The 19,466-nt window shown below is 47.0% G+C and overlaps 1 protein-coding gene across 1 annotated transcript; it reads left to right on the top strand.

Annotated features, from left to right (window-relative positions):
• Nucleotides 1-5,988: 5,988 nt before the first annotated feature.
• LOC144584515 (uncharacterized) lies at nucleotides 5,989-10,519 on the top strand. The gene is made up of 9 exons (XM_078380822.1): nucleotides 5,989-5,996; nucleotides 6,473-6,521; nucleotides 7,121-7,290; nucleotides 7,463-7,633; nucleotides 7,915-8,085; nucleotides 8,873-8,936; nucleotides 9,393-9,484; nucleotides 10,122-10,179; nucleotides 10,400-10,519. The coding sequence occupies exons 1-9, from the start codon at nucleotides 5,989-5,991 to the stop codon at nucleotides 10,517-10,519; spliced, it is 903 nt and encodes a 300-aa protein (XP_078236948.1).
• Nucleotides 10,520-19,466: the final 8,947 nt, after the last annotated feature.

Raw genomic sequence — 19,466 nt, 5'->3', positions numbered from 1 at the left:
AAAATCCTACTAGGGCTTATTCTCAGGTTAGGTCTTATTTTCAGGGAAATGGGGTAGTCAGGGGGCTGACAGCTCTGCTGGATTAGGCAGCTTGGTTTTTGGGGGTTGCCACGACGACACCCAGGTCACACAATACCCCAGGGGGACTGGCCCTTTGTCCCCAGGACTGAGGTGTGCCCAAGTCACACAGTACCCCAGGGGGACCGGTCATTTGCGCCCAGGACCAAGCTGCTGATAAGAGGTGCTGTCAGTCTCTCTTGTTTTGCAGTGCAGTCGTTCCGCGCAAGCGTTTGGAGTCATGGGACTCAGGAGGAGGATCGTTCGCGCTTTGAGGGTAAGTGGAATTTTAACTTTTGTCTGTTCAAGACTAGTTTCCATCCCAGATCTGTTTTAATCCCTTCTTGGGGTGGTCTAGAACAGTGGTTCTTAACCTTGGTTTACTCAGGTGGTTTTGGACTGCAACTCCCAGAAGCCTTCACCACCAGCTCTGCTGGCTGGGGTTTCTGGGAGTTGCAGTTCAAAAACGCCTGAGTGACCAAGGTTAAGAACCACTGGTCTAGAATTCTGTGGAGCCTCAATCTAGCATGCCCCAAAGCATGTTGGGAATGTGATGAGGAAATTGGTACGTATTTTCATATGTGGTGGGAATGTAAACTGGTTAAGAACTTTGGGGAATTGATTTTTAAGGAAATGTGCGATATATTTGGTAAAGATATTGATTGTAATGCTAAAATTGCTTTATTGTCAATTTTTGATAACAATTTGGATTGTTACTCGAAAGAATTAATCACCAATTTTATGACAAGTGGTAGAATATTAATAGCTAGATTTTGGAAAGACAAAAATGATATTAAATTGGCACAGTGGGGTCTTGACTTGAGAACTTAATCCATATTGGAAGGTGGTTCTCAAGTCAAAAAGTCTGTAAGTCAAGTCTCCATTGACCTACAGTGCATTGAAAACCGATTAATCCTGTAACAGGCCGTTTTTGTTCCATTTTGGTTTTTTTCTGGTCTGTAAGTCAAATCTCAGTCTGCAAGTCAAACCTAAATTTTGCGGCCAGAGAAGTCTGTAACTCAAAAAGTCTGTAAATCAAGCCGTCTGTAAGTCAAGGGTCCACTGTATTGTGAAGTACTGGACATTGCATTAAATGATAAATTGACTATTGAACTAAAAATAAAAAGAGGGAAAATAAGTTCTAACAATGTTTATGATATTTGGGGTAAATTTGTGGAATTTGTGTTAGTGAAAGGAAGGGGGAAAGCCTGTAAAGAATACTCTATACAATTTTGGAGAGGTAGTCCGTAATAAAATATGGAGTCCCATGGGTATGGGGTGCACATTGGAATTTAGTTTATAATAAGCACTATTATGTGTAAAAAAATTGTATTTTTGTTTTTTCTATATGTTTTTGGAGGTTTTTTTTAATTATAAAATAAAAAATATTTTAAAAAATAGAATTCTGTGGAGCCGAATGCGGGTTCTTGGTACCTTGTTTCTGTGCTTGAGCTAGTCTTGGTTCTAGAGAGTGAGGGAGAGACTTCTCTGCATTAGTAGAGAGATGAGCAAGTTCCTCCTGATCTACTTTCTTGTTTAGAATTAGCTGCTCTGTTTGCATTGTACTTTTCGATGCTAAGTTGTGTGTTTAGTCGTTTAGTCGTGTCCGACTCTTCGTGACCCCATGGACCAGAGCACGCCAGGCCCTCCTGTCTTCTACTGCCTCCCGGAGTTGTGTCAGGTTCATGTTGGTTGCTTTGCAGACACTGTCCAGCCATCTCATCCTCGGTCGTCCCCTTCTCCTCTTGCCATCACACCTTCCTAACATCAAGGTTTTTTCCAAGGACTCTTTTCTTCTCATGAGATGGCCAAAGTACTGGAGCCTCAGCTTCAGGATCTGTCCTTCAAGTGAGCATTCAGGGTTGATTTCCTTTAGAACTGATCGGTTTGTTCTCCTTGCAGTCCAGGGGATTCTCAAGAGCCTCCTCCAGCACCACAATTCAAAGGCATCAATTCGTTGGCGGTCAGCTTTCTTTATGGTCCAGCTCTCACTTCCATACATCACGACAGGAAAAACCATAGCTTTGACTATTCGGACTTTTGTTGGCAAGGTGATGTCTCTGCTTTTCAAGATGCTGTCAAGATTTGTCATCGCTTTCCTCCCAAGAAGAAGGCGCCTTTTAATTTCAGGGCTGCTGTCTCCATCTGCAGTGATCATGGAGCCCAGGAAGATAAAATTTGACACTGCCTCCATATCTTCCCCTTCTATTTCCCAGGAGGTGATGGGACCAGTGGCCATGATCTTAGTTTTTTTGATGTTGAGTTTCAGACCGTTTTTTGCACTCTCCTCTTTCACTCTCATTACAAGGTTCTTTAATTCCTCCTCACTTTCTGCCATCAGAGTGGTATCATCTGCATATCGGAGGTTGTTGATATTTCTTCCGGCAATCTTAATTCCGGCTTGGGTTTCTTCCAGTCCAGCCTTCCGCATGATGTATTCTGCATATAAGTTAAACAAGCTGGGGGACAATATACAGCCTTGCCGTACTCCTTTCCCAATTTTGAACCACTCAGTTGTTCCATGACCAGTTCTAACTGTTGCTTCCTGTCCCACATATAGGTTTCTCAGGAGACAGATAAAGTGGTCAGGCACTCCCATTTCTTTAAGAACTTGCCATAGTTTGCTGTGGTCCACACAGTCAAAGGCTTTCGCATAGTCAATGAAGCAGAAGTAGATATTTTTCTGGAACTCTCTGGCTTTCTCCATAATCCAGCGCAAGTTAGCAATTTGGTCTCGAGTTCCTCTGCCTCTTCGGAATCCAGCTTGTACTTCTGGGAGTTCTCGGTCCACATACTGCTGAAGCCTACCTTGTAGGATTTTGAGCATAACCTTGCTAGCGTGCGAAATGAGTGCAATTGTACGGTAGTTGGAGCATTCTTTGGCACTGCCTTTCTTTGGGATTGGGATGTAGACTGATCTTTTCCAATCCTCTGGCCACTGTTGAGTTTTCCAAACTTGCTGGCATATTGAATGTAGCACCTTAACAGCATCATCTTTCAAGATTTTAAATAGTTCAACTGGAATGCCATCACCTCCACTGGCCTTGTTGTTAGCCAGGCTTTCTAAGGCCCACTTGACTTCGCTCTCCAGGATGTCTGGCTCAAGGTCAGCAACTACATTGTCTGGGTTGTACGGGATATCCACATCTTTCTGATATAATTCCTCTGTGTATTCTTGCCACCTCTTCTTGACGTCTTCTGCTTCTGTTAGGTCCCTTCCATTTTTGTCTTTTATCATGTTCATCTTTGCGAAAAATGTTCCACTAATATGTCCAATTTTCCTGAACAGATCTCTGGTCTTTCCTTTTCTGTTATCTTCCTCTATTTCTTTGCATTGTTCATTTAAGAAGGCCCTCTTGTCTCTCCTTGCTATTCTTTGGAAGTCTGCATTCAAGTTTCTGTAACTTTCCCTATCTCCCTTGCATTTTGCTTCTCTTCTCCTCTCTGCTATTTCTAAGGCCTCGTTGGACAGCCACTTTGCTTTCTTGCATTTCCTTTTCTTTGGGATGGTTTTCGTTGCTGCCTCCTGGACAATGTTACGAGCCTCTATCCAAAGTTCTTCAGGCACTCTGTCCACCAAATCTAGTTCCTTAAATCTGTTCTTTACTTCCACTGTGTATTCATAAGGGATTTGGTTTAGATTATACCTGAGTGGCCCATTGGTTTTTCCTAATCTCTTCAGTCTAAGCTTGAATTTTGCTATGAGAAGCTGATGATCAGAACCGCAGTCAGCTCCAGGTCTTGTTTTTGCTGACTGTATAGAGCTTCTCCATCTTTGGCTGCAGAGAATATAATCAATCTGATTTCGATATTGCCCATCTGGTGATTTCCATGTATAGAGTCGCCTCTTGTGTTGTTGGAAAAGAGTGTTTGTGATGACCAGCTTATTCTCTTGACAAAACTCTATTAGCCTTTGTCCTGCTTCGTTCTGAACTCCAAGGCCAAACTTCCCTGTTGTTCCTTTTATCTCTTGGCTCCCTGCTTTAGCATTCCAGTCCCCTAGAATGAGAAGAACATCTTTCTTTGGTGTCAGTTCTAGAAGGTGTTGTAAATCTTCATAGAATTGTTCAATTTCAGTCTCCTCAGCAATGCTGGTTGGTGCATAAACTTGGATTATTGTGATGTTGAATGGTCTGCCTTGGATTCGTATTGACATCATTCTATCATTTTTGAGATTGTATCCCATTACAGCTTTTCCCACTCTTTTGTTGACTATGAGGGCTACTCCATTCCTTCTACAGGATTCTTGCCCACAATAGTAGATATGATAATCATCTGAGCTGAATTCGCCCATTCCTGTCCATTTTAGTTCACTGATGCCCAGGATGTCGATGTTTATTCTTGCCATGTCCTGTTTGACCACCTCCAGCTTCCCAACGTTCATAGATCTTACATTCCAGGTTCCTATGCAGTATTTTTCTTTGCAGCATTGGATTTTCCTTTCACTTCCAGGCACGTCCACAGCTGAGCGTCCTTTCGGCTTTGGCCCAACCACTTCATTAGCTCTGGAGCTACTTGTACTTGTCCTCCACTCTTCCTCAGTAGCATGTTGGACGCCTTCCGACCTCAGGGGCCCATCTTCCAGCGTCATATCTTTTAGCCTTTTGTTTCTGATCATGGGGCGTTCTTGGCAAAGATACTGGAGTGGCTTGCCATTTCCTACTCCAGGTGCTAAGTTAATATCCAGTAATTTTAAAAGTTTGCTTCACTGCATCTTTTTGTATGGAACTGGTTTGGGAATTTTTTTTACATATTTACTTTTCGTCTTTTACCGTTCGTTATTTTTCCCTTTTCTCGCCTGTTTTCTGCATATCAGGCTGGTAGTAGAAGCAACCCTAGGACATGATCTGCTTTCAGTTTCCTCTGAGTCAGATCTTAACCATAGCTTTTTGCAGATAGCCATCAAAGTGTTTAGAAGTTTGTTGGATTCATTCAGGAAAGATTTCATGTGCTGTATGTCCTCTGTTATGGAGACAAGCTGGCTTTCAACTAACAGGCTGTCTCCACCTGGAATTAGAGTTTGAATTGGGAATTATTCGGCTGTACTCGCTTTATCTGCGTTCAGCACTGAGGACTGTGTCTTTGATTCCTCTAGAGACTGGACTTATAGTTTGTTGAAGGTGGTGTTGCATGTCTCCCCATTTGAAAAAAGGGGTAGAAGTGAGAGTCTGTGTTGGGATTTTTTTTCCAGAAAGGCAAATTGGTGAAGTGGCCCTTGTTAGAAAAGATCGATAGGGCGGGTGGGTGATGAGAGGTGCAAGCCGAGCATTGAGGCAGTCGGGGGGGGGGGGGGAACGGCAGCCCCCCTCCTGCTCCCCTCCCACCCACCCCTCCTGCCAAGGGATGGGCAAAGAACTGGCAGCCTGGCCACAAATCTCCAGGGGCTTGGTCTCCCTTCCCTTCTCCTAAGCATATGTACCTTTTATCTCCTCCTCCTCTCCAATCCACCTGTATTTTCCCCCATGTTAAGTATAGAATCTTGGTCTTGCAAAGACGAATCCACTAGAGATTTCAAATAAAATTAAAGGAAGTAATCTAAAGGTCCAAAGAACTGAAAAGGAAAAGAACCCCCCTGTATAAAAAGGCAGAAACACACACACACACACACCTTACACAAAAGGCCCTCTGAATAAGAAGAGCAATGAGATCCAACCGGTTTAGTTTCAGTCATCAAAACGTAGCAATCCATGGGGGTGGGAGGGGTTGCTCCTCTTCCTTAGAAGGACCCGGGGTCCGGGAGAGGTGCAGGAGACCCAAATAGGGCTAGTAATATCAGGGAGGGTGGGAAGCAGATCCTCTTCCCCTCCTCTTTCCATCTGATCTAGTGGGGAGTCTCTTGAGATACCCCAATGCAAAGATCCAAAGGAGTTGGGGCAGAGAAGGACAAAGATTGACTCCCACTCCCCCAGGACCCCATTTCTTTAGACACTCATGGACCGGTAGGTGGGTTTGGAAAGAGTCTAGGCGTTTTGCTAACCCCACCCAAACATCTCTGCTTCTCTCAACGTTAACCTTTAGCTCTTTCTCTTTTCCAGCGGTTGGGGAGGTGGTGCACATTTTCTTGTTGTGCAGGCACCCCAACCTGTCGAGAGCCTGCTCCTGAACCTCTCAGGTAGGACCCCAAACATCAGAAGCCCTTCCTGTCGCCCAAGAAAACTCAGGTCCAAAGCTCCTGACCAGCAGAGAACAGGGAGGGAGGAGGCACAAGGGTTGGAAGCGAGGAGCAGAAATAAAAACCGGGATGGCTCCATTCTCCCTTAGCCTTTGGGAAGATGAGGGGGACGTGGAGAGAAGAAAGGAGGGGAGGCTTGGCCATGGGGACCAAGAGATCTTTAGGACAGATCTCTAAGCAGATCTTAGGGGCCTTGCTTGTCTGCTTGAGTTTCTGACCTCTTGTGTCATCTTCTCATCCTAGCATCACTAGGGAGCGCCAGGAGCAGACGGAGGAGACATCAGATTTCAGGGTAAGAAACACAAAGATCCCTTTTCTTCTCCCAGTGCGACGTCCCCTTTCCCTCCCGTTGCACAGCTCCTGGCTTCTTGCAGAGAGGCCGGCCCCGGGGTTGGTGAGGACAGCTGAGATTCAGAGCCCATCTAAACACCGTAGGTGCAGCAAGGAGACAATTCCTGCTCCCATGCTAGAAACAAACCGTTGGGAGCCAGGATGTGGCCCTAGAGCTCCCTGCTGCTTCTCCCTCTCAATGGGGTTTCCATCCCAGAGAGGCTTCTTCAAATATGAAACACGGATATGCTGTCATGCTTGAAACTGGGTGAGGGAGGGTCTTGCACCAGGAAACCAGATTCTTGAGGGCAGATGAAAGGCCCTTTCCCTTCTTCTTGTCGCTTCTCCACCCCTTTCATCCCCCATCAGCTTGACTCCTCCTGCAAGCAGTAATTTATACCATGGAGAGGAAAGTTCTCCCCAGCCAACCTTTGCGTTAACGGGAGAGCCAACTTTGTCCAGGGAGAAATCTCAGCAGGGAACACCTTTTGGGTTGGAGAGGCAAGTGGGCTTCAGGATGTGCGTCTGATCTTCCGATTCCTTCTTCCCTTTCATTGACAGGATTCCGTGGTGGTGCTTGTCCCACAGAGCACCCAGACCAGCTTTCCAGAGTCTCTGGTCATCTCTGAGGTGACCGGAGAGTCAGGGAAGCCGGTTTGCAAGCCAGGGAAGCCGAGGAGAAGAAGGAGGAACCGCAAGGCTCCGTCTCTGGTGATCTCAGAGGTGGAAAGGTACGGTCTTCCCAGCCGAGGGACAGAAAGGGCTGCCCTCCTTTAGGCTACGCGATGTATTTCCCAAACAAAGTCCAGTCACTCCACTCAGGTCCAGTGGCTGCCGCCCTGGTTTCCTCTTACGATGCTGTGGGACCTCCAGTTGCCGACCCCTTGTGTCCTCTTTTCTCAGCACCTGCAGCGAGCTGCCAGCCAGGGAAGCCGAGGAGGAGAAGGAGGAACCGCAAGGGACCCTTTCGACCTGCTCTGCAAGGACCCTGGATTCCATGGTGGGGCTTGCCCCTCGGAGCGCCCAGAGCAGCCTGCCACGGGCTCCGTCTCTGGTGATCTCCGAGGTGGAAAGGTACGGTCTTCTCAGCCAAGGGACAGAAAGGGCTGCCCTCCGTTAGGCTATGCATTTCCCAAATGAAGTCCAGTCACTCCCTGTGTCTCAAAGGCTGGGGGTGACTGGCTGGTGTCCTGGGGAACCGAGGATGGGAGCTGGTGGTGGCCTTCATGACCAGCTGAGATCTACTTGGGGCAACAGCTGGAAGTAGGATTCAGGCCCAGTGGCTGCCGCCCTGGTTTCCTCCTACGTCGTTCTGTGGCCTCCAGTTGCCGACCTCTTGTGTCCTCTTTTCTCAGCACCCGCAGCGAGCTGCAAACCAGGGAAGCCGAGGAGGAGAAGGAAGAAAAGCAACGGGCCTTTTCGGCCTGCTCTGCAAGGACCTTGGATTCCATGGTGGTCCTTGCCCCACGGAGCGCCCAGAGCAGCCTGCCAGAGGTTCCGTCTCTGGTCATCTCCGAGGTGGAAAGGTACGGTCTTCCCAACTGAGGGACAGGAAGGGGTGGTCTGGTTCAGGCAATGCATTTGCCAAGCAAAGCCCAGACACCTCCTCGAAATCGGAGTTAGGGCAATGACGGGGATTGCTGCAGCCCTGGTCTCATCCAGTGGCCCTTTTATGCCGTCCTTTTCTGACCTGTGGTGTCCTCTTCTCACAGCATTTACAGCCAACTGCTACCCTGTGGAAGAGAGGAGGGGAAGGATGGCCGGCAATCCACATTGACCGTGGTAAGGAGTGGAAGGAGGTTTCCTCTACGGAGGGGACGTCCCCTTTCCTTTCCCTTCAAAAGCCTCCTGCAGGACGAGACAACAGCGTTTGGGCTAAAGAGAGAGGTGGGCTTCAAATCATTGTGTTTGTCGTTTCAAATCATTTATCCATTTATTTTTTTTAATTTTTCAGGATTCTATGCCCCTCGGAGCCTCAATTAGCTATTGGGGCAGCTTGGATGAGGAGACCTTTGTCCCACGACAGATTTCTGGAAGGTACACTCTCTTCAAGGGGAGGATTGGGGGGATGCCCTCGTTTGGCCCACGGACACCCCCAGACCTCCCCTCAACATCAGGGCCTAGGCAATGGTGGGGATGCTTCGGGAAGGGCCCCATAACCTCTGACCCCCTTTCAGGCTCCACCAACTGGAAAGGTCCCCACGCTCCACCACAGCAGGCAATGCATGTGCCACCCCCAGTGGATGGAGCTCATAAAGATAAGGAGCTCCTGAATTCAGGGGTTTAATCTGTTCTGTGGCTTGTTTCTCCTAGTCTCGTGGCAGTAACATCGAGGCAGGCATTTGTGGAGGAAGAGGGTTCCACGTTTGGTTTTTTGGTAAGTTTTGGATGCAAAGCAGGGCATGGAAGGGGCTGCTGGAGCCTGGAAGAGGGGGCCCGCCTACCCCTTGCGTCGGGCTTCCTCTCCCAAATGCTCTTGGCCCATTGCCATTTCCCCACCGGCTCTCCAGGAGGGTGAGAAGTGTGGGGAGCTCCACCCAGGTAAGCCAGCCCCACACCTTGATGGAGAAAGGAGAGAGAGCAGCCCTCCCTCCCTCTCTCTGCCTCCTGCTGCCCCGTCAAGGGAAATGTGCCCCAGAAAAGAAGGATCCCCTTTATTTACCGGATCCCCTTCTCTCATGGGGAACTGTTTCCTTTCAAAGGCCCATTGTTACTCTGCTTTAAATGTTATAAAAACCCACAAACACATCCTACTGGCTGAGCAGGGTTCCCAAAGGGATGGAGATCACTTTGCTTTGTACTAAATGTATGAATGCTTGGTTTTGATTCCTAGAGTTCTTCTGAATACACATCGCCCTTTACCCTCCCGAACACCCCGGACGAGAGCGAGAGCCTCCCTGCACAAGCAATGGTACCATCACCCAGGTAATTTCTCCCTCTCTCTCTCTCTCTCTCTTTCTGGCTTGATGTGTGAAAAAGCGGGTTGGGGCTCACGGAGGATCCCTTCAGGTTTTAATTGAATAGGAAGACTTAAACAAACCCAGGGAGCTTCCTGGTTGGGTTCACGTGTCGTTTGCCTCCTTGTCGGTTTCAGTGTTTGGCTGGTTTATTGGGCTGCCTGGCAGCTCAAGGGCACCTTCCCTTTTTCTAGCCTTTTTACTTTTCCTCCCAAGAAGCCAGAGAAAGGAGCCAGGAAGAAACCCTGCATTCATGATCTTGCTCCTCGGGAGGTTTTTTAAAAAATAGAACAGGGAAAGGAAGCCGCCTGCTGCCAGGGAAGCGCCTGGATCGAGGACACTATGGATGCTGCTCCATGGGAATCCCGCCAGGGTGTCCTCCTCTCTTCCAACGCCAGACCTGGAGGCCAGGGCACTCCCGAACAGGCTCTTAAGAAAGCAGAAGGAAACGTGGCTTTTTTGCCCTTAGGAACTGTTCTCTGCATCCCAGAGGGATTTGAGTGCAGGGAATTGAGCCCCGATGGTTTGATGGCTTGGTGGGGCTGGGCTGGCCTTCTAGCTCCACACACTGGCTTTAGACTCTTCTTCTCCTCTGTTTCTCGCAGTGCCCTGGCGGAGGCCCTGAACAAACTCCTCAAGGAAATGGAGGACGTTCCACCTTTGGTAAGGAAGGAAAAGCTGCCCCTTCTATGGGAGGTCAAAGGGTGGAGGAAGGAGGCATCCCTTATGCCCCCCAACCCTGGCACGCCCCACGGCTCCCTTCTCTGAAGAGACCAGACCTTCTTGCAGTTCCGGACTGCAAGGGCTCCTTAAAGCGAGGGGTCCCCAATGGTCTCCAGCTTGAGTTCTGGTTCTCATTTAACCAAATCCCTCTTTTTCGTAGGATTCTCCTGAGGAGTTTGGTGACACCGACACGCTGGAAGACATCCCCAGCCTGGAAGATGAGGAAGTGGACTCGCTGGCCGACATCGCCAGCCTGGAGGAGGAGGAGGTGGAGCCATAGATCATCTCGGCCAGGTAGGGTCATCCCAGGCAAAGGACCCAGGAATGGCTCCAGGGAGAGCAGTCCCTTCCCCCTCAGGAAGAGCAGAAATGGTCAGGGTCTTGCCCTTTGAGGGGGAGAAAGAAGGCTTGAGAGTGACAATGTCCCAAGGCGGGGTTGAAGATGGCTGACGGAGGGAGGATTACAACGTTTTGCTGGGCTCTGCTGCACCCCCTCTTTAATCCCATTTTAATCTTTTATTTTTCACTCTTAATTGTCACAAAGAAGCTTTCTGTTTGTTTGTTTTTAACCATTTTACTGTTTCTCCCTACCTGCGTGCCTTGCAATATTGCTGCTAAATTGGCCGTGCAACTGAATCCTGCTTTTGATCTGCCTTCCTTCTGCAGGTGCTTCAGCGTTCCCAAAGAAGCAAACAAGGAGTGTGGCATCAATTGAATTGTCTCCAGCCATCTGCTGGGGATTGAATTACACTCTTCACCCACCTTCTTTTATCATTTATTATTATTATTATTATTATTATTATTATTATTATTATTATTATTATTATTATTATTATTATTATTATTATTATTATTATTATTATTATTATTATTATTATTATTATTATTATTATATACAAATTTAAAAACATTAACAATCTAAGAGATAATTAATGAAACAAACAGAGAAAAAGAAAAGATACCAGCTGAACATCTTTCATTCCCCTGTGGATCAGAGATTTCACCATCGTCTGGTCATTGAATATCTTCAAGGGGATTCCGGTGAGCACTGATTCGCTATAGACTAATTTTCCCCCTAAGCTCCTGTCTTTTTCTGGGCCCAATTATGTATCAGCTTCCAGATTTGCTTTACAAAGTCTCTTGGTTGATCCCGTAGTGCCTCTGAAAGCATGTCTACTTCTGCAATGTCCAATCCCTTCTTTAAGAGCTCATCCATCGTTGGTGTCTCTTCATTCCTCCATTCTTGGGCCAAGAGTAACCTAGGTGCTGTGAATAGATACAGTAGACTATATTTTATTTTCTTCTCAATTATTTGTGGCCTTATATTCAATGATCACATTTGAGAGAACTCAAGGCCAAAGAAAGGAGAGGTGACAGAATTCCTGTGAGATTGCCAAGAATACCAGGAAACATCCAGGCTTGCCTGAAACATTCAATGCTGTATTATATTTAAAGTTGGGGGGAGGAAAGGTGAGAGTGGGGAGAGGAGAAGGGAAAGCCCCAGATAGGCAGCAAGAATGGTTTTAACCTGAAAGGGATATAAACCACTGGATCTGTTTCCGACCACTGCCAGTGCCCCTTTAAAACAGGGGAAGCAAACAAAAATCACTCCATTTTTCTCCGAGAGGAAGAACGCAATGGTGGAGCATTGAATCTTTTGATCTTAATTGTCACAAAGAAGCCTTTTATTTATTTATTTTACCATTTTACTGTTTCTGCAGACCTGCGTGGCTTGCAATATTGCTGCTAAATTAACTGTGCAACTGAATCCTGCTTTTGGTCTCCCTTCCTTCTGCAGGTGCTTCGGCGTTCCCAAACAAGCCAACAACGAGAGTGGCATCCATTGAATTGTTTCCAGCCGTCTGTTGGGGATTGAATCACACTCTTCCCCCACCTTCTTCAACTTGAAAAGTTCCTGAGAGAACTGCAAAGGCACTTCTGAAGGGAGATTTCCACCCGGGAACAACCCAAATGTTGCATCGTTGGCGGAAAGTGACCTCCAGCAGCCAAGGAAGAAAGGGAATGGAATTCACAGAATCCATGGAACCAGATGAAAAAAATCTCCAAAGCTCCTTCCAAGCTCTACCCTGTGATGCACAGAAGAATATAGTGAACAGATTTGAAGGTTTAAAGGAAGACTGAATAAAAATAAGGGCAGCAAAAGAAGGACCTAATGAACGCACTCCCAGTATGGACATTTTCACAACGTTCCTGCCTTTGGGGGAGTTTTCATCATCATCATCATCTGCCGTCCCTCAGGCACCGAGTGAGAGACTGTGCTTCTGCCGGTTGCCAGCCTTCCTGGGGGGTATTTGGCCTGGACTCCCTCGGCCTTGCAGGACTGGGCCCTCGCTGCCTCTAGCTGCCCCAACCTATCCGTCAACATCAGCCACCTGGCTTGGAGGGGAGAAGGAGCTTTGGAATGTTTTTTATTATTAATTATTATTATTATTGGGACTATTAATTGCCATCAGGTTGCATAGAGACCCACAGTGGATCTGAGGTAACAGGAAGGGGGGATGGCATTGGAGGGGGCAGCCATGGAGGTGGTGCTGGGTAGGGGAAGGAATGGCGGTGGGGGTAGAACATGCCCACGTAGGAGAAGAGAGGTGAGATATCTTCCATCTATCCCCTCTTCTAGTCCTGCCCCCAACCAGATGGTATCAGGTGACCATATCAGCAAACCCTCGAGCCACACGGTGCTGTTGATGAACGCCAGGTCAGTACAAAAGAAGACTGCCCTCATCCATGATGTAATTCTGGATGAGGATTCTGACCTGGCGTGCATTACTGAGACCTGGTTGGGAGAGAAGGGTGGTGTTCCCCCCTCCCAGCTATGTCCGCCTGGGTACTCGGTCCAGCACCAGTGTCGCTCGGAGGGTCGGGGAGGGGGAGTTGCTATAGCCTATAGGAGTTCTATCTCCTTGACCAGGCTTCCTATCCCTTTGAGAGGAGGTCTTGAGGGCCTGTATTGTGTGTTGGGCTTGCGAGACAGATCAGGGATTCTCTTGGTGTACCGCCCACCCTGCTACATACCAACAGTCTCCCTGCCTGAGCTGAAGGAGGTTGTCTCAAACCTGGTGTTGAGGACTTCCAGGCTGTTGGTGCTGGGGGACTTCAACATCCATGTCGAGGCTGCCTTGACTGAGGCGGCTCGGGACTTCATGGCCGCCATGACAACCATGGGGCTGTCTCAATGTGTCATCGGCACAACGCATGAGAATGGCCACACCTTGGACCTGGTTTTCTCAACGGGACTGGAAGATGGTGGTTTGGATGTGGAGGGGCTGGTTGTGACCCCATTGTCATGGTCAGACCACTTCCTGGTCAAGTTTAGCCTATTCGCTTCTTCTCCCCTCTGCAAGGGTGGGGGATCTATTAAGATGATCCGCCCTCAGAGACTAATGGATCCGGATGGTTTCCTGAATGCTCTGGGGGATTATCCGTCTGATATGGTCGGCGTTCCTGTCGAAGCTCAGGTCACCCTATGGAATAGGGAAGATGACCCGGGCGGCTGACACGATTGCGCCTAAGCGCCTTCTCCCTGCACGCAGAGCCCAGACAGCTGCTTGGTATTATTCTGAACTGCGGGCGATGAAGCGAGAGGGGAGACGGCTGGAGCGCAGGTGGAGGAAATCCCACTGGGAGTCTGATCGAACACGACTTAGAGCCCATTATTGGGCCTAATTCGTGGCAATACGGCTGGCGAAATGGCAATATTTCTCCAGCCATATTGCTTCCGCAGAATGTCATCCAGCAGAGCTGTTTCGAGTGGTCTGGGATGTTCTTCAACCGGGAAATCTGGTGGAGGTCCCGGACTGCTCATTAGCTGGCTGTGATGAGTTTGCCATTCATTTTGAGGGGGAAATCGCTCAGATTCGCAGTGGGTTGGACTCTACTATTACTGCAGAATCAGAGGATGTGTCCAGTGTGCCGTGCTTAGGTCAGATATTAATGGATGAGTTTCAGTTGTTGAGACCTGACAGTTACACACACACTGGTAACATCCTGCATAGGTTACTGCAATGCGCTCTACGTGGGGCTGCCTTTGAAGATGGTCCGGCAACTGCAACTGGTCCAGAATCAAGCTGCGCGGCTGGTGAGTGGAGGGGGCACTGAGTGGTGGGGGCGCTGAGTGGTGGGGGCGCTGAGTGGTGGGGACGCTAGGGGACTTATCAAACCGATTTTTTTTAAAATTACATTGGCTACCAGTTGCTGCCCGGGCCCAATTCAAAGTGCTTGTTTTGACATATAAAGCCCTAAACGGCTTGGGCCCTGGATACCTGAAGGACCGCCTCCTTCCATATGGAACTACCCGACAGTTAAGATCTAGCCAGGGGGCCCTTTTGAAAGAGCCGTCCCTCAAGAAGGTAGGCAAAGGGCCTTCTCCGCAGCTGCCCCAAGACCATGGAATGCCATCCCAATTGAAATTTGTCTGGCGTCGACGCTGATGACATTTCAGCGCCAGGTCAAAACCTTCCTGTCCCAGAAGGCTTTTAATTGAAATAATATCTACTGTGGGTCCTGATGGCAATTTTTAGAATATATATTTTAATTGTATTTTAAATAATAAATAAATGAATGAATAAAATAAAATTGTTTTATCCTTTTATTGTATTTTAATTGTTGTCAGCCACTCAGAGACCTTTGGGTAGAGTGGGCGGCATATAAGTCAAATAAATAAATAAATAAACATGCCCAAGCCAACGTAGACATCGCTGTTTCAGTAATGTATTCATGCTAAAAATTCCAGCTCGTTCTAGGACTACTCCATTTGGAACTTTGTCCTGCCAGGTGATACCAAAAATGTGTCGGAGACAACGTGTAAGGAACGTGTTCAGCTTCCTCTCCTGCCATGCAGAAAGGGTCCATTATTTAATGCCTCTTCGGTTACTATATTCTCTCTGGAATATAGCTCAGAATAGTGCTCCACCCATCTACAGAAGCTACTGGCATCACAACGACAGAGCCAACTCCCCAAAAAGATAGGTTGCCTGTGTAAACCAACACAGATTCTGTGGGTGGACAATAATGATAGCCATGTTGTCACCTTTCCCGTTGCTCCTCACAGTGATCTCATGCCAGTGACCACCCTTGTGAAAAGGGCCGCAGGGGTGATGGTCCTCATAGCATGACATTCCAAGAGAAAGTTGGCAATACTAGGAGTACTCTGTCTCAACAGTGATTGTTACTGAAATCCCAAAGCAACACAGATTCTTGTCACAACTGGAGCGGAGGTTCTGTACCAGACCGTTGGGCTATGCCGACAGCAACACTGTTCTCCTTGATGTCTGTTGTGGAATCGGTGCAAGTGGGCAATGTTTTAGGGGGTGAAGAAACATCATATGCAGTTTTCTCTCCCGGTGAACCATATATTGACATTACAAAGTATGTTGATATTAAGATTACATCCTTATCAAGTCATATCCTTATCAAGCATCATCAGGATGGTGTAGCTGTTAAGCACGCTGGACTGGGGATTGAAAAATCCAAACTCTGATACTCTTTGGGCCTTCAAACCTATTGGGGCTGGTCATTCCACATCTGTCCTACCTGCCAGGGTTGCCGGGTTGATACAGTGGATGGGAAAGAGCAATGTACACTGCCTTGAGTCAAAAGAAATCTATCCACTAGAGTGCAGTAACTCCCAGTTAAGTGATTGGTGTAGAGACTTTGGGATACAGCTGCTCATGATAAGCTTACATGTAACATAAATGTTAAGGGAGGGACACAATGGCCAAGCAGGAATGTATAGATATATGGGGAGAATTCAATGATTTTTGTCTTAATAAAGGGTAAGGGGCAAAACCCATTGTAAGAGTCCATACAATTCTGGAAGCGAAATAGGGTTCCATAGGGTAAATGCTTGCTCAAATGATCCCAGTGAGAGGAAGTAGTGTGTAATGAGATAATTGTTTATTAGAATTTTTTTTTTCTGTTTGCTTTTTTTTCTGTATAGAAATTTCTAAAAAGTGATGCCAACATAAAACTTGGCCAGAGATGGAATGTCTGGCCTTGTTCTGTGGCCTAGCAAAGGTTAGGCTTGGTTGTACTTTAATGCTGCTTATAACTTTTTCCCCTTTTTTCTTTTTCGTATCCTGCTGGCTTTTGTATCTTTCCAGGGAAAAGTGAGATACCAATCTTGGTATAAATGAATAGGTGCCATAACCAAGTGACTATCTTTCAGCCTATCTTTCCCCTAAGGCAAGCAACCACATGAGCCATTGAGCATCATCTCAGATAGGTTGCTTTTAATCTGAATTGAGAACACGTCAGGTATGGTAAGGAACCTTCTCCTTAGAAAAGTCATTCCACTAGGGGAAGAAGCCAGCTGTCATTCCCAGCTTCCACCATTTTCATAACCTAGACTGGGTGAGATCTAGTCAGTGCGTGGCTGAGCAACTCTGGGCAAGCTTCTGACCCTAGATTTCCAGTTACTCCCTTATTTGAGCTTAAAACTCTTAGCTGTGTACTTTGGTCCAGCCTTACCAGGTAGGACACCCAAATAACCCAAAATAGCCAATAAAGCCGTTGTGGCTCAGGCATGTTCTTTAGGCACTCTCGTCCTTGCCCCCCAAATCACGCTTGGGTAAAATATTATAGACTATTTATTCAAAAAGAGTAAAACGTTGCAAAACAAAGGAAATATAAAAAGAATTGTACTGGTCAAATGCAAAACATCTAGGTATTAAGTAAGCTCCTTAAGACTTTCCTATAAAACAATAAAATACTTACTAACTAATTGCTTTACTACTTAGTTGCTGGCTATTCTAAGTTACCGTTGCTAAGTCTCCAATCCATCATCGAAGGCTTTAAACCTATCTTCCGTCTTCTTCTCCTTCTCCAACTTATGCTCACACACCAACGACTTGCTTAATCCCCCCCCCTTTCTTCCCTAACTTAAATCAAAGTCTCTGTCCCATGATGGTATCCAGTCAGCATATGGTCCCTTGTCTGCAACTCCACACCCAACTTGTAATTTTCCACAGCTCGTTCTCTCATCCCAGGCTGGAACGCGGGTACACCATTGGTACGGAACGTTTTGCTTATCAGTTCTGAGAAACGACCTTGGCTCATCTTCATAGGGACAAAGAGTCTCCAGGCACAATGAAACACCTACAAATCCTGGGAAATAAGTACTGCAAAACCCATATCCTCACTACTATGAAGGCAGTTTACAATTCCCTGAAGCACAAGATCTCTCATGGACTTTTCACAATATTTTCTCCGGACTCCCAAACTCATCCAGTTGCCCGTTCTGGTTCTGCCAGGGGCGGCTGGTCTTTCTCTGGCTTACTCGATTCCAAAGCCATAGGTACCGGGTTGGTGGATCACGCAGTAGAAGATGCCAGACGGAACACTGCCTTCAATGGTATGTGAGTTTTCATGCATTTAGTCAAGGAAGCCTTTGGAGGTCACATTAACGTGGAAAGGATACAACACACAGTAGCTGAAACCTTGTGGCTTAGGATAAGAAAACCAGTGACTTTCAGGTAGATCTTAGGCAGGAAATAAAGAGTCCCCCCCCCCCAAATAGGGGCAGCTTGATGCATGTGACTCAGGAATTATGGTGCAGAATTTTTATTTGTTGGTTAGGAGTTATGTCTTTTCATATGCTAAGCAACAGGATTTCAGCCTGTATATCCCCGAGAAGGTTTGTTATTTTACTCAGTGTGGGCCTGTGGCTCTTTCAATTTCAGAGACGGATGAGGGATGCAAAGCATCAAAACACTTGTTTCTAGGGAATCTCTGTTAATTTCAGTGAAGCTTGGGGCCAAGTGTGTACAGTATTAGATGCCCAGACTGGAAAACTTGTTCACTCTCTCCTCCCCCAGTTGTTTAGACCAGCTTTCTCCAACCGGATACATCCAAGAGCCAAAGGACTGCTTTGATTTATGTCAAGTCGTTTGAGTTCTATTCTTCCTTTCTCCCAAGACTGGGACTTGACGCAGCTCACAGCAAAATTAAATACAGGCTAGAAATTAAATAAAATATTCTTAGAAACAATGAAAGTGAAAATGCCAAAGCACGGTAGAAAAAATTGCAATAATAATTTTTGGATTAAAAAGCAATTTAAAAGCTCATTAAGGAAGTACTGCATCTTCCACCACAGGTAACGTTTCCATGCCGATTGGTGCAGACAGGAGCTCTGCTCCAACATTTCTGGAAGACACCAGTTTGGGAAAGGATGCTCTGATCCTCATATTTATTTATTTATTCAATAATTTATTCAATTATTCAATCTAGACCAAAGTCTACTCTGGGTGGCTAACAATAAGTTCATAAAACAATTTCATAAAAACAATAGCAGTATAAGATAACAGCAACAGCATAATATAATTCAAGATGACAGAATAAATTGAATAATGACAGGAGGGAAGGCCTGCCTAAAAAGCCAGGTCTTGAATCTGCTCTTAAAAGCACCCAGCAAGGGAGCCAGACAAATTTCTGGGGGGGGAGATTGTTCCAGAGGTGAGGGGCCACTGCCAAGAAGACCCCGTTTCTTGTTCTTTCTTTCCAGGCCGCCCTTGGCGTTAGGCCCCTCAGCCGCCCCTCTTAACTAAAGTGAGTGATTCAGGTAGATCTAGGTGCAAGGAGGCGTTCCCCTAGATATCGAGGTCTTAAACCATTTAGGGCTTTAAATGTCATCATTAAGACTTTGAAATCAATGCGGAAACAAACGGGCAGCCAATACAAGGCTAACAGAGTAGAGGAAATATGCTGATATGCCCAGTGAGAAGTCTGGCCACAGCGTTCTGCACCACTTGAAGCTTCCGCATCAATCTCAAAGGTAGCCCCATGTACAGTGAATTACAGTAGTCTAATCTCGAGACTACAAGCACATGGATCAGAGTGGTGAGCGCCCCAGCATCAAGATAGGGATGCAGCTGAGCAATGCGCCAACGGTAGAAATAGGCGGAACGGATCACTAACGCCACCTGGTAAGCGCCAGATCCAAATGGACCCCCAAGCTGCAAATCTCACTCTTCGTGGTGAGAGTCACTCCCTCAAAAGAGAGGGAGTTTTCCAAACCACCGATGGTGGGGCCACCCACCCTCAGGACCTCCATCTTGTCCTGGTTCAGCCTCAGTCCATTCTCCTGCATCCATCGCAGAGCAGCCTCCAGGCAGCGCTGAAGAGACAAAAGGGCATCCACTTTTGTTGGGAAAAAAGGAGATGTAGAGCTGGGTGTCGTCAGCGTACTGATGACACGAAGCCCCACACCC

This window comes from Pogona vitticeps, chromosome 11 (assembly GCF_051106095.1).
Source record: "Pogona vitticeps strain Pit_001003342236 chromosome 11, PviZW2.1, whole genome shotgun sequence".
Lineage (NCBI taxonomy): Eukaryota > Metazoa > Chordata > Lepidosauria > Squamata > Agamidae > Pogona > Pogona vitticeps.
The sequence above is the reverse complement of the archived record's forward strand: the minus strand, read 5'-3'. Positions and strand labels throughout refer to the sequence as shown.

Coding starts and splice junctions, on each gene's coding strand:
- LOC144584515 (XM_078380822.1), top strand. Junction 7,291..7,462: donor GTGATCTCAGAGGTGGAAAG/GTACGGTCTTCC, acceptor CTCTTTTCTCAG/CACCTGCAGCGAGCTGCCAG. Junction 10,180..10,399: donor TGGAGGACGTTCCACCTTTG/GTAAGGAAGGAA, acceptor TCTTTTTCGTAG/GATTCTCCTGAGGAGTTTGG.